This window comes from Bubalus kerabau, chromosome 11 (genome assembly GCF_029407905.1).
Source record: "Bubalus kerabau isolate K-KA32 ecotype Philippines breed swamp buffalo chromosome 11, PCC_UOA_SB_1v2, whole genome shotgun sequence".
Taxonomy (NCBI): Eukaryota; Metazoa; Chordata; class Mammalia; order Artiodactyla; family Bovidae; genus Bubalus; species Bubalus kerabau.
In genome coordinates this window covers 31213032-31228579 of record NC_073634.1, presented here as the reverse complement: position 1 = coordinate 31228579, position 15548 = coordinate 31213032, and the positions used below count along the sequence as shown (strand labels likewise).

General features: G+C 42.9%; 1 protein-coding gene across 6 annotated transcripts in view; it reads right to left on the bottom strand.

The window, feature by feature from the left end:
* PRKCE (protein kinase C epsilon) overlaps window positions 1–15548 on the bottom strand; it is a 546248-nt gene that overhangs the window by 167312 nt on the left and 363388 nt on the right. For all 6 annotated transcript variants that reach the window (XM_055539989.1, XM_055539990.1, XM_055539991.1 and 3 more), the window contains 4 exons: window positions 10448–10590; window positions 6760–6856; window positions 3956–4155; window positions 1208–1381 (listed from right to left, as the gene is read on the bottom strand). In XM_055539989.1, coding sequence (XP_055395964.1) covers window positions 1208–1381; window positions 3956–4155; window positions 6760–6856; window positions 10448–10590 — 614 coding nt within the window. The remainder of the gene's footprint in view (window positions 1–1207; window positions 1382–3955; window positions 4156–6759; window positions 6857–10447; window positions 10591–15548) is intronic.

Sequence of the window (15548 nt, the reverse complement as noted above, 5' to 3'; positions counted from 1 at the left end):
CACAAGGTCCCTACAGCTAGACTGGACCTGTCTTGGGAACTCGGACCTCTTGGCAATGTGTCCAAAGAAAGCAAGCTGGTTTCCTGCTAGGGGACCAGCTCAGATAGCAAGAGATAAGGCGCAGCTGCTCTGGGTAGGGGAAGATGGGGTAACACTACATGGTGTCAGAGCAGTGCCCTCTAAACTGAAGTCCCAGAGATGAGCCGGTAGCTCGACTGCCAATACCAAGTGTCTGTGGGTCAAAGACTTACTTCTCTAAAATCTGATTTTCACATTGGTGCAAAAAGAAGAGTAGAGGAGAGAATTAAAAAAAAAATCTCCCACCCCTCCATCTCTGAGAGTAACCAGCTACTATGTATGAGGCCCTTGATAGGCACCATGGAAGATGAAGAAATACAGGATAAGTTTCTCATTAATTCAGAATTATTCTCGGGCGGAGAAAAGAGGAAAGCTGACCTCATGACTGACTCCATAATGTGCTTACAGATTATTTTCATTTCTTTACTGCCACCTTCTGGTCTCTAGGCACCTCCACGGTAATTTTAAAATGCTACCTTAAATTTGTGATTCATGATGGATTTTTTTTTTTTTTTTTTTTTTTGACCGTGCCACGTGGCTTGCAGGATCTTAATTCCCTGAGCAGGGACTGAACCCCTGGCCACGGTGGTGAAAGGGCCAAGCCCTAACCCCTGGACCACCAGAGAATTTCCCATATGGCACTTTTAGTGCTTGTTCACATCCTTCACCTCAGATGATGGTACACAGATTAGACACAGTTCAGGTGGCCTTTATTCTATTTTCATTTGATCTGAGGGCAACAACAAACTTGAGTGATTTGCCAAGTGACAAAAAGTTAGGAGCAGAGCAAGGATAAATCATGCCTGCTGTTTTCTCTAAGGAGCAAACACCAGGGTCATTCATTTGACTTTCTTTGTCCAGCTACATTCATAAAGACTTCTATCACCCTCTCATTCCTTCACAAGTACAGCCTTGAGTGGAAAATCCCTTACTCTTAAAAAGGAGAAAGCTGTTCAAATATTCCCTGATCTTTTCAAGGGTAAAATCCATTCCATTTTACAAGGTCTTTGAGAAAAGAATGTAGGGGATCTATGATTGATTTTAAAAATTTGATCTGACAGTCAAAATACTAGAGTATCCTCCAGCACAACCCTCAGATGGCAGTCCACCAGCTTCCTCTTAAACATACCTTGGTCTGGAAGCAGCAATAGAGTTGGGTTAGGTATGGATGTTTTCGAGCCAGAGCCAAAATCCGCTTCTCTGTCATCGTGCAGTCTACATCATCATCCTGAAGGATGACATCCTTCTTTAGGACCTTCACAGCATAGACTTCATCTTTGCCTTTGAGCTCCGCCAACATGACCTGTAATTAACCAAAACCACCCCTATAAGCCTATATATATAGGAGATTAAAAGAAACCCAAGTCAATACCAAATGCTTTAAAAACTAACTCATTTTATCTTTAGCTTTAAACAGTATTGTAGTATTTAAAATGTAAAGACTATCCATCCCAATACAGCTTCTATAATTTATTTATTTTTAATCTCTAGCACTGTGTCCAGGCAAAGAAAAGTTCAATGCACATTTGTTAAACAAATTATATGAACATATTAATAATTAGTTCATATGTTCATATAATTTGTCATACTTGCAATGAGTGCAGCAAATATAGCATAGATTTTTTTTAACTGAACGTTATTTCATAAGCATTTCTCTATATAGTCTCCATCATATCATGGTTGCTGATACTCAACTATAACAGTTTATTTAACCATGTACTTCAAACTAGTTTCATCCAATTATTAAGTATTATATAAATAAATTGCTTCAGGTGCTTTATACATATAACTTTTCTTTCTTTTAGATCATAGCCTTAAGGCTATAGAAAAGGCTATAGAAAATCTTCAAAGTGAATTATAGGGTTAGATGTGTACATTTCCTGACTTTCAAAAAGGCTATACTATATAATCTGCCACTAGTAATGTAGAAGGGCTTTAGTTTCACGTATATTCACTAATGTTGGTGCTTTCACATAAAAACCCTTGCTTATGTAATGAGTGTGAAATGTTTCCTCAATGCTGTTTTAACTTGTAATGAAACTAAAAATGTTTGTTTTCTAACTGTATTTCTTTTTGTGCAAATTATTGCCCTCTGTCCAGTTATCCACTGTTGTATACCACTATATTCTTTAGGAATCCTTATGAGCTTGGTATATAAAGTTACTGTTAATTTCTGCAAAGGTTTTTCTAAGCCTGCCATATGATTTTCTGTTATTTTTTCTATTGAACAAGGTCCTCTATCTTTTTGTAGTTGAATCTGTCCTTGTTTACCTTTATGATTTCTTCTACAGCTTTAAAGCTGGGGATGTGATTCCTTCTCCAGAGAGTGAATTAACAGCTCTATTTTCTTAAAGTTTTCCTATCATTTGATATTTTTGCACTCATTTCCTACAAATGTGACAAGATTTTCTCCCATTAAAGAACTTGTAAATACAGTATTTCAGTCATCAGAGCTAAAGAGCAGTAACTCAGAAGCTTAATGAGGGCATTCAGGATGTTACCCTGAAGACGTTTGTCACCCACACACAATACAAAGTCTTTAAAACTGGCTCAAACTTTGGCAGCAATTTGTCTAAAGAAGCAACCCAAATGCTCCCGAGTCATCAAGGTTTGCATCCTGCTTACATTCTGTGGAAACCTGGAGCCGCCTCTGAACCTGCTTCTTTCCCCTTGAATCTTGCTCAGAATTAAACCAGGTCCTGCTTACATTCCAGAGTTATGCCTCATCAGAGGACTGGGGTCTGCTTCTTACATAACCAGTCTCTGAAGAATTTGATTGCTTCAGCCTTTGCTATTAGAGTCAATCCCACAAATGACTTTTGCTATTAAGTCAATGCCACCCACAGTCTCAGGATGAAATGTGGCAGGTAAGATGGCTGGGAACCAGGTCTCATCCTCTGGGGGCTCCAGAAAGCCACTTCCTTTGGAGAGAAGTGGAGCAGGTCTATAGCTTAGCCTGCAAAAGTCCAGGATGCATGAGGGCATGGGATCCCCAGGAGCTCCCAGAGCCAGGTACCTGACTCCAGAGCATGGCCACCTTGCTCTAGGAGGTCCTAGAAAGGTGACTCCCATTGATCCCAGGCATGGCTTTGTGATAAGCAGGGAATAATCAGGGGTCTAAGCTGAAATGTTAACCAGTTTCCTAGGTTCCCTGCTCTTCCATCTTCTAAAATAAACTGGGGTTATTTCATCCATCTCATCCCACCTTCAGAATGCTGGCTGGTCACCATGAAGGCTTTAGTGGGCACACTGCACCCATGCCCCAGATCACTGTGTTGGGCTCAGGGGAGCAGGAGAGGGGAAGGGCTCCGAGGGCAGTGGCCCCTGATCAAAGACCTGAGATGACTGTGCCCATTCTCTCGCCACAGGCGGAGGATAAAAAAGACATTTAGTCAGTGCCAGAAAAGTCACTTAAAATAACATTTAATTTACAAAGTAATACACTCTAAGATTTCCTTTGGGCCTCAAATTCACTCAGGGCAGAGATGCTAGAATTAATTTCCAAAATTTTTGTAATGAATTAAAAAAACAGAATTTCAGATGGATCTCTGAAAGGAAGAAAGCTTTCACGACTATTATTGATAATGGGAGGCCAAGCACACATAAAGCAATTTAAACTGCTCAGAGTGCTTTCTCACCTGCTCTCTCTCTCTTGGTTCCTGTTCCTATTGGACAAATGAGAAAAACTGAATCCCAGAGAGGTGGAATGACTATCCTGGAGTCCTGCAGCCCGTGAGCAGCAGAACCCTGGCTCCTGTCTGCTTGGCCTTAGGCCATTGTCACTCAACCAGGAAGGAAAACATAACCAGACCAGGCTGAAATGTTCATCACTTAATTTTGGATCAGACCAGCAGTTCTGCCCCTGCGTGCCACAGACCTTGCCGAAGCTGCCTTTGCCCAACACCTTGATGAAGTTGAACTCGTCCAGGCCCAAGCGCTTGGCCTGGCCTTGCCGGACTTCACCATTTTCACCCAGGCTTGCCAGCTGACCATCGGTGGATGATGCCGCCCTGTGCTCCTCCCCTCGATTGTCAAATGACAAGGCCTTCCGGATGTTGTTTTCAAGTTCTTTTATTTCTAGGACCAAGGGTGACAAGATATTGCATTAGTGCGCACCTCACAAGCCCTTCCTGTTAGGATCTGATATTCAAAATGTTCCCCCCTGCACCATGACTCTCAACCCTCCCTCTGGTTCTTCACAGCAACAGACGCAGCGACGCATTCCTGTAAGTTCCTTCATTTGCTCTGCACACTTTCACTGGCACCTAATTAATGTACAGCAAGGCCTAGGAACACAAAGAGAACAACACGGTCCCCGCCAATCCTCTCCTTCAGATCTGCCTTTTATTCTGGGATGGGCCACCTCTCTGAAAGCCCCCCTTCAGCTGGTAGCCTGTTGCATTGTTCTAGGTGTAGTGCAGGAATCCTGGCCTCCCAAAGGCAATAGGGATCCTTCAAGTTTCCTTTGAAAATTAAAACAATGGCTAATGGAAAACCGATGTCACAGTAATTACTGGTGAGGTAATTATTTCAATAACTGGGACTAAGAAGCCTTTACCTTCTAAGGGACTTTACTTGGCTTTATTGCTGGGTTTATTCTAAATACCCATCTTCCATTAAGGTTATTTAACCGAATGAGCAGTGGGCTTATCGTTAACAAAAGAATTATGTCCCAAGGGTGACATGTTGCAAATTTATCTCAGATGGGGCAAGAATTCCTCAGCAGTTTCATAACTATGACACAGCCTTGTGCTGCTGCAGAGTATGTGACCTGAATTAACCTGGGGATGATAATGCTGGGTGACCCTTTGACCTTTTCTATTTGAGAAAACTTTGTTGTTAGCTATACATTCACCAAGACATACGCTCCTTTGTGGAGAAGTGGACATCTCGAGCATAATCCAATTTTAAAAGATGCTTGTGAATAACTGGGATCACAGGAGGAAAACACAAACTATTAACCTTTGGGAATCAGAATCAAGCAGGATTGATCAGCTGCTGCTTGACATAAAGACAACTTTGGCTCCTTTACAGAAGGACTGAGACCTGTGAAGGCTCCATGATCTGCAGGCTTGACTTCTCTGAGATGTGCCGGGACAGAGTGCAAGGGAGAGGTGAGGACAGCTTCCAAGTCTACAGATACGTCCGTGCCAGCGCCGCAGTTTTCTATCACTTACTCTTAACTAAGTATAACTTTTGCTCTCAGCATACAGCTTCTGCTCATAACTTGTAAGCAAGTTATTAAACGAATTTTGGAAGACAGAACTTGGATGCTGGGGATATTAAAACTTGAAGAAAATATCTTTCTATGTGTTCTTACAACAGAGAGAAGAGGAATTGTGCCTTATTTCAGTTCGATGATAATGCACTGTCTTACTAAGAAAGCTTTCACATCTATTTGTCCTCACAATACTGTACAAAATACTGGGAAATACTGTACCTTCACAGACGGGGGACAGAGAGGTCCTGAGGGGCATGGTGTCCTGCCGATGCTGGACAGCAGGCTGGGCAGGAACCAGGCCTACAAACCCAGTTGCCTCACGCTTGCCTGGGGTTTCTTTATCATATGACTCTGTCCCCTTGAAGCTCTCAAAGGAGCTCTCAGTCTTAAAAAAGCAAAACCTGAAAATGCCCACATTGGACAGGGACAGCATCTCCTTGTTTGGAGGCTCCGGGGAACCACTGGGTTATTTACGAAGGGCTCAAACCTCTTTTGAAAGGAAGCAGGGTATAAAGGTGCAGAAAGTGACCTCAGGACTGGCATACCCCCTGCGTTGTTTTATTTACTTCTGGGGAAGAGGGGCTGGGTTGCAGTGACGACCCCCCACAGAGGGTTCTATGGCAAGGCTTCTGAGAATGGGGTCCCTAGGCCAGAAGGGGTGACGTCTCACCCTTACCACTGACTTAGTTCCTGACCTTTGGACAAAACTTTTTAACTCTCTGCCTTACACTTCTCACCCTGTAACCTGGGGACAGTAAGGGAGCGTAGACAGAGAGTTGGCTTGAGTGTAGAATGAGGATAAGGAAGACAAAAGGGGCTATAGAACATCAAGGCACTATTGTTCTGACTTGTTAATGATTATCCCTGTTCTGCAGATACAAACATCCCTTCCCAGTGAGATCTGCTTCTGGTTACCAGAGGGGAAGGTCTAAAGTGTATACATCCCTCCTCAGTCTTGGCATCCTTGGATACTTGCAGAATTCAGAAACCTTTGATAACTTCCAGCATATTCTGATGGAGAAGGAGACATCCTGAGCTGAGCTCTAGAGGGGAGTCAGGTGTGGAGCTGGCTTCTCGCAGGCTCTGCCAGCTTCACCTTCCTATCCCCACCCACCCATCTCCAGATTCCTGCCCTGATCTCAACTTTTGGGTATGATGGTGAAGTTCAGGGAGGAAGGAAGTCAGATTCAACTCAACTGAATGCTGCTGAGGGGGCTGGGAGCAGAGCTGGGCAGGGTGGTGAGAGAAGGGCTGTGCTCTCTGCCTCTCCTGCACGTGGAAGCTGGAAGATAGGCGAGAGAAAAGAAAGAACCGCAGCTCCCCATCTCTCTCACTTTTACCCTGCCTGGCAGTGATGTCAGGGTGGCAGAGCCATTCAGTGCCACACTCTCAAGCCTTGGACTGCTTGGTCCTTCCAAGGACAGAGCTCAGAGGTAAAGAAGCAAATCTGAGGGTCTCACCCTGGTCACAGGGGGAGGTGGGGGCCGACTTGGATCGATCTTCCTCAGACGGTGAGCTTCCAGAAGCAGGCTGCGGGGACTCAGCACCAGCAATGAGCTACAGAGAGGGAGAGAACGAGGGGAGAAAGGGGTCAGAAAGGAGATGGGGAGTTTCCCTAAAGTCAAAAGCATCAAGATACGATGCCAGGGGCTGTAGCAGTCCCTGGTGCACAGTAGCTCTTGCTGAATTGATCATCTGAAAGCAAGAGACTCAAAGTTTCCTTTGTCAATTAAAGGAAAGAAAACAAGTGATGTCAGCTCAACCTTACCCCTTCCATGAAACTTCTCTTGCCTACCCAAGCAATGATAGTTATCTCATCCAGAGCAAACCTGACAGCTGCTTGGTATTTATTCCCTACCGTGTTCAGCTTTATTTAATTTGGGATCTCTACTCAGGTAGACTGTAGGTTCTCTGAAGGTTACGAGCCTATCTAGTATTTGTATTGCCCCTGGGGATTGCAGAGAGTGATACACACAACAGAAGCTCAACCAACATTCTCAGATGTATTGGTATTTGTCTGCAATCAGGAAATTTTTAGCAGGACATCCTCCGTGAAGTCTATTTCTTGGCATAGATGCTGGTATATTCATACTAAGTTCCCATTAAAGGCAGAAGTTTGCACTCAAGAGATCACAAGCACTCTGTTCCCCTTTACTCTTGATCTACCCACTGTGCACACATGTCATTTCTGGATGATCGGCTGCTTGCAAGGGGCACTATGAAGGTAACTCAGGCTCCAGAAAGCCTGATGTTCCCACGTAGAAGCTCCCTCAGCTTCTGGCCAAGGGCACTTGTCTCCCATCCTCTCGTACTAACTCGAGGTACTACTTGGTTTGCTTGACTTTTTCCAGCTTTTGCATCAGAAGCAACACAGCAATAAAACTGTCAGGACTGAAGTCGCTTAGTCCCTGACTCTGCTCCTTCCTTATTTTCTCCATGTTGGCTTCTTAGCACCAGGATCTCCCAAATCCAAGACAGACAGACAATTCCTGGTTACTCTCATTACATGCCAAATAAATACAGGGGAGGGGGAAGGTATTGAGTTTTCTCTGAAATGTTCCATGACAGTAAAGATTCCAACTCAGTTTACTTCTCAGTTTAGTTGCTCAGTCGTGTCCGACTCTTTGCAACCCCATGAACTGCAGCACGCCAGGCCTCCCTGTCCATCACCAACTCCTGGAGTCCACCCAAACACATGTCCATTGAGTCAATGATGCCATCCAACCATCTCATCCTCTGTCGTCCCCTTCTCCTCCTGCCCCCAATCTTTCCCAGCATCAGGGTCTTTTCACAAGTCAGCTCTTCGCATCAGGTGGCCAAAGTATTGGAGTTTCAGCTTCAACACAGTCCTTCCAATGAACACCCAGGACTGATCTCCTTTAGGATGGACTAGTTGGATCTCCTTGCAGTCCAAGGGATTCTCAAGAGTCTTCTCCAACACCACAGTTGAAAAGCATCAATTCTTCGGCACTCAGCTTTCTTTATAGTCCAACTCTCAAATCCATACATGACCACTGGAAAAACCATAGCCTTGACTAGACGAACCTTTGTTGACAAAGTAATGTCTCTGCTTTTTAATATGCTGTCTAGGTTGCTCATAACTTTCCTTCCGAGGAGTAAGCGTCTTTTAATTTCATGGTGCAATCACCATCTGCAGTGATTTTGGAGCCCAAAAAAATAAAGTCTGACACTGTTTCCACTGTTTCCCCATCTGTTTGCCATGAACTGATGGGACTGGATGCCATGATCTTAGTTTCCTGAATGTTGAGCTTTAAGCCAACTTTTTCACTCTCCTCTTTCACTTTCATCAAGAGGCTTTTTAGTTCCTCTTCACTTTCTGCCATAAGGGTGGTATCATCTGCATATCTGAAGTTACTGATATTTCTCCCAGCAATCTTGATTCCAGCTTGTGCTTCTTCCAGCTCAGTGTTTCTCATGATGTACTCTGCATATAAGTTAAATAAGCAGGGTGACAATATACAGCCTTGATGTACTCCTTTTCCTATTTGGAACCAGTCTGTTGTTCCATGTCCAGTCCTAACTGTTGCTTCCTGACCTGCATATAGGTTTATCAAGAGGCAGGTCAGGTGGTCTGGTATTCCCTTCTCTTTCAGAATTTTCCACAGTTTATTGTGATCCACACAGTCAAAGGCTTTGGCATAGTCAATCAAGCAGAAATAGATGTTTTTCTGGAACTCTCTTGCTTTTTCCATGATCCAGTGGATGTTGGCAATTTGATCTCTGGTTCCTCTGCCTTTTCGAAAACCAGCTTGCTTCAGGCGAGGCACCGTCGTGTCTGCGGAGCAGCACTCTCTGTAGACCCTATGCATACGCGTGCTCAGCACTGTCCTCACGGGTGTCTGTCTAACCTGCCTTCTGGGCGGGGCCTCAGCATTAAGGGTGCCGACATTCTGCTGGTAGCTTCAGTGTCCTGGGTCCTGCTTCCACCAGTAGGACTGTCAAGAGCTGAGAAGAGCCACCAGAAGCACAAAATCTCACGTTAGTCAGGAGGAGAGGGTGTTTTTTCCTCTAAACCTTACAGAATAGCTTTGTTTATTGAAAAAGTAAGGAAGAAAATGCTTAAGAAGATGGAAACAACCCAAACCTTCCCATTCAAGGGAAAAGCCTCCTCTGAGAGGCAGCAGGGAAAAGGTATGGGCAGCTTCTAGAACAAGAAGGGAAACACAAAGCCCTTCAGAAAGTATTTCAAGGGAAAATTTAGGGACAACATTTAGGAGCTAATACTGTCGAGGCACCCATTGTCAGGCTTGTTTTTAGAAAAAAAAAAAGAAACAAAAAAACATATATATACACACACACACACACACACACACACACACATATACATACACATACTGGGCAACGAGAGCCACTTGCCCATACCACCCTACCAGGATTTCTTGCCCAGTTTACATGGTTCCCATTTTTTCAGTAACTTACTCTTTCAGAGCCCTCTTACATTTTTTAGGCTAGGAGCCAAGGCTAGGACAAGCCTTCAAACAAAATGCTAGAGATATCTTTAGCTCTGTTTACATCTGTGGGCCCTGACTCACCAAAATAACATTTTAGCAAACGGATCTTTTCCTACTGACATTCGGAATGTCACACACATAGAGACAGGGCTTTGGTCACCAAAGACAGGCCCAGATGTTTCACGTCGTGGGACATCAACAATATTCCTCGGGCAGCCAAGCGCCAGCACTATCACAAATCTTCTTGGCTTGCTCCCTAGAAAAGAATGTATTTCCAGCTCTTCACCCATTTATCCTCATTACAGTGATACCAGAGGCAAAGTTCAAATGTGAACATTGCTCTCATGCCAGTTTTGGAGGCAGATAAGGCTACTTCCCTGTCTAGAATTGAATATTTTCTGGAGGGAATTCCAGAATCCTCACCTCGAAGGTGATGTACCCCTAAGAAACACAACACTTGAGACTTGCTTGGCTTTTCCTCACCTCTGGAATCGAAGGAGACTTCTGTGTTACCTGCATGACTTTTCCTTCTTTGTTTTCTTTAAGTGCATGTTGTTTCAAGTCCACTGTGTCAACCCAGCAGTCTCAGAACTATACTCCAAGGGACTCTCAGGAAATCAGCACGGAGATGCTGGCTCACATGGAACTTCAGAAACATCACCCAGGAACCATTTACCTTTTTCCTCCTCTGGCCACTATTGGTGATCTTGTCTGGAGTGACACCCAGGTCAGCCAACACTTTAGCGATACCCCTGGCATCCACGCCACAGTTGGGAGCCACGTTGGTCTCACAGCGCCGGTGAACGTTCATCTTGCAGACTGTAAGGAGACACGGAGGAGAGGCTTCCAAAGGGTCATGGCCTAAAATGTTACCTTATTGTGCTCTGATTGTAAAAGGAACACACGTTCGTTTGTTAGAATTTGGAAAATGCAGGAAGACAAAAAAAGAAAAAGAAAAAAATCACCCAGCATCCCCTCACACAGATCTAAAATCAACCACCTCACGGAGATAATCAGGCTATGGATAAATAAAAATCACACTGAAATTTCCTTTCAGGGAGCAGAACACTGACCGTAGAATTTATTTGGTTTCTCTGAAGAAAGTTCATCTGGATGCTGAACCTGAATGGGCCCCCTGAATACAGTCCACTATATTTTTCTGCTGTAATGTGGGAATTCCCGAGAGAGGAATACTCACAGTAGACAGCCTCTAAAGAAGCTCACCTCTAAAAATGAGGAGCCTGAATAAGGTGACCTCCAAGGTCCCTTTCAAATCCAAAATCTGGATTCAAAGGAACAAAGGCCATGCTTGAATTTTGTTTTTTTGTTTCATCTGCATCACTTAAGCTGACCTTGGTGCAGGACATCCAAGGTGAAAACAAAAACTGTTTTGGTCTCCAGTCCAGTATGTGAGGAGCTTGGACCTTGTTGCTCTGTCCTAATGAGTAAAAAGCTGAACAAACTAGAAAACCAACAAGTCTTCTTAAGATTTAACAGAGAAGTAACATCACAGGGCAAACTGCTGCCCTGTGGGCGAGACAGATATGAATCATGACTTAGTGGAACAGAAACTCCCAAGCAGCAGCCCAGAGGCAAAGCAGCACAGGGTAGGGAAGCCTGCACTACACGGTGAGCCGCTGGGGTCCCAGAGTGGGCGATCTGTCAAAGACTCTAGGCTGACCCCGTCATAGGGTCCCCCCACTTTTGTGAGTTCCACCTCTAGTTGTTTGACCATGCTCTCACAGGGAATATTGGAGAAAGAAATCCCACACGCTGATGACAGGGAGAGAGGGAAGGAATTTTGAAATACAGCAGAGCTCCCTGTTCTTAACAATGCTGGCTCTTAGAAGAAGCTATTTCATCAGAGATTAAACTACTGTAGCTTTATCAGATCCTAAGCAACCTAGGGGAAGGAAAATACCCAACTCCAACCAGTGTTAGCTATCTTGTTCTACAGAAGGTGGGGGAAACCCTGAAAAACATGTATACAGCTCATAGTTCAGAGAAACAGGTTCACAGAAAGACTGAGATCTAATCTCAGGACTACAGAATGCTTCCCCTCCCCCAAGACCTTAGCACCATGTTAGTAAAGGCCTATTACTGCTGTTCCTGTTACTTGACATGTCATGTCTGACTATCCCTCTCTCACACACACAAATATGAGGCATATTAAAAGGCAAAAAACCAGTTTGAAGAGACAGGGCAAGAAGCAGAACCAGACTCAGACATGGCAGGGTTGCTGGAATAACCAGGCCAGGAATTTAAAACAACTATGATTAATATGCTAAGGATATCTGTCAATAGAAATTTTTAAAACATAAAAACAGAAGGAGAAATACTGGAAAAAAAAGATATAGAATATCTAAGAAAAACAGAACAGTTGCAAATGATGTAACATGTGTATGGGAATACTAGCAGGAGGAAAAAAAAGGGGAAAATGAACAAAAAAATATTTGAAGTAAAAATGACTGAGAATGCCCTCAAATTAAATTCAGATATCAAACTACAGACCCAGGAAGCTTAGAGAACACCAACAAATGATAGGAAAGAACAGGATAAATGAAAAAGAACAAAACCAGTATCAAGCTACATCTAAGCATATCATATACAAGCTGCAGAAAATCAAAGATAAAGAAAAATAATCTTGAAAGAAGTCAGAAGGAAATAACACCTTACCCAAAGGGAAGCAAAGACAAGCATTACATCTGACTTCTCAGAAACCACATAAGCAAGAAGAGAGTAGAATGAAATATTTAAAGTACAATAAATCCCCTTCATATGAACTAGCTCTGTTCCAAAAGCATGTTCATAAATCCAATTAAGTCCAATGAAGTTAGCCTAGGTACGCAACGAACACGACTGGCCATGTAACACTGTACTGTAATAGATTTATAATATTTGTTTATAAAAAAACAAATAGAAAAATAAAGAAAACATTTTAATCTTACAGCACAGTACCTTGTACTCTTGTAGTGCTATCGTACCTTAAAAAGTATAATAGTGAAGTACAACAGCTGGTGATTCTTAGCAGTGACAGTCACGTCAACACTGCTTTTACACTTGCTCCTCGACACCCTGGGCTTGAAATAAAGGTACTACACTGCTGTACTCTATACAGTACACCAAAGCACAGCACTACATTACAGAGGAAGCACACACGTGACAACGCGCCCAGGCACGCGACGAACTTACATGGCTGGTCATGGGTACACGCCTTCACACTTTTGAAAGTTAGCGACCTCAAGGTTCATATGTAGGGGACTTACCGTATTGAGAGGGGGAAAAGATGCAGAATTCTGTGCCCTGTGAAATTATCCTTCAAAAGTGAAAGAGAAATAAAGACTTCCTTAGACAAATAAAAATTGAGGAACTTTATTGCCAATAGACCTGCCTTGCAAGAAGTGTGAAAAGAAGCTCTTCAGAAAGAAGGAAAATGCTATCAGCCATTCTCCTTCCTTCAGTCGTCAGAAACTCAGATCTACATAAAGAAAGGAAGAGCATCAGAGAAGGAATAAGGGATGGTAAAATACAAACTTTTATTTTTTTAGTTCTTACTTGATCTAACAGATAATTTTTCAAGCTAACAATAGCAACGATGTTTTCAATTATTATGCTTATATATATCATATGTATAGAAAGTATATGCTTACATATAAGTGAAATGAATGACAACAATGATATGAGGAGCAGGACAGAAGAATAAGAATGTCTTTGTTATTATAAGGTATTAATACGTGCACCTGGGGCTTCCCAGGTGGCACTAGTAGTGAAGAGCCTGCCTGCCAATGCAGGAGACATAAGAGATGCTGTTTCGATCCCTGGGTCAGGCAGATGCCCTGAAGGAGGAAATGGCAACCCACTCCACTATTCTCACCTGGAGAATCCCATGGACAGAGGAACCTGGCGGCTACAGTCCACGGGGTTGCAAAGAGTCGGACACGACTAAAGCAACTTAGCACACATGCGATACTTGCACTATCTGTGAAGCATCAGAGCATTATTTGAAAGTGGACTTGGATTAGTTGTAAATGTATATTGCAAACTCTAGGGCAACCATGAAAATAAGTTTTAAAAAACAACAGAAGAATGGATATGCTAAGAGAAAAAATGGAATCTTATAAATTGTTCAATTAAAACCACAAAAGGTGGAAACATGTCAAAGACAAAAATAGAAACAAAGAGCAAGGGCATCAAATGGAAAACAATAACAAAAAAGATGGTTATTAATCCAAATATATTGAAAACCACTTTAAATGTCAATGGTCTAAATCACTGAGTAGAAGACAGAGATTGTCAGGGTGGATCAGAAAAGAAACCCAGTACATATTATCTAGAATAAACACACTTTAAATATGTAAGATACATATAGATTAAAATTAATGTATGGAGAAAGATACACCATGCTAATGCTAATTAAAAGAAAACAGGAATAGCTACATTAATTTCTGATAGAGTAGACTTCAGAGCAAGGAAAGTTATCAGAGATATCAAAGGGCACAACAAGGGAACAATTCTCCAAGAAGACATTAAAATCACACTCCTGGTATTTACTCAAATGAGTTTAAAATGTAGGTCTACACAAAAACCAGCACATGGATGTGTACAACAACTTTATTCATAATTGTGAAAACTTCAGAGCAACTAAGATGTCCTTTAGTAGCTGAACAGCTAAATTGTGGTACACGCATATGAGTGAATATTTGTCAGTACTAAAAGTACATTAGCTATTAAACCATGAAAAGACATAAAAGAACCTTAATTGCATATTACTAAGTGAAAGAAGCCAACCTGAAAAAAAAAAAAACTATACATTGTATGTAGCTCTTACTACATGACATGCTCCTCCACGACAGAAAAGCAAAACTGTGGAGCTGTAAAAAGATCAGGGGTTGTCAGTGGCTGCAGGGGAGGCAGGGAAGAATAAGTAGCCAAAGCACAGAGGATTTTCAGGACAATGAAACTACTGTGTATAAATACTAGAAGGATGGATACAGCATGCTGTACATTTGTCCAAACCCACAGGATGTCAAGTACAAAGAGTGATCCCTAATGTAAACTGAGGGATAATGATACATCAATGCAAGCTCATTGATTTAACAAATGTATCACTCTGGTGTGGATACTGATAGTGAGGAAGGCTGTCTGTGGGAGAGGGTAGGAGGGTATGCCAGAAATCTTTGTACTTGCTCTTCAAGTTTGCTCTGAACCTAAAACTATTCCAAAAGCTAAAGTCATGTGTAACACACATACACACACACAGACTTCCTGGAATAAAACCAGGCAGGATGACCAGACCTAAGGGTTCTAGACTACCTGACCACTGACCTGAAGGAGGGAAAGCATTGACCCTAGTCTCCTTCGTCTCCAACCCAGGCTTGAAGAGCTCAAGTGAATTACGTGGCTAAAGATGCCCACAGAGCCAAAGGCAGGAATATGGGGGTGAGGAAGCATGTGTGCTGATGGGAGGGGAGCTTTCTCAGGCAACATAAACAAAAAGAAAGCTCCACCACAGCCTGGCCATGGTGCCGCATGCATTAATTGAGTTATTACTAAAAATGCTCAAAAATCCTCAGACCCATGCCGGACTCCAGGCAACAGCACTTTGAATTCTCTGAACTGCCCTTAGCAAAGCTACCCCCTGACACTCAGCTCAGCTCATCTGCATGTGTCCACCCATCCCATCGCATACAAGTTCTCTTCTGTCTCTTCTTGAGGTGACAGAATAGACAAGAATGAAGCAACCGAATGGAGAGAATTTCGTAGCACGGGTCGTGTAT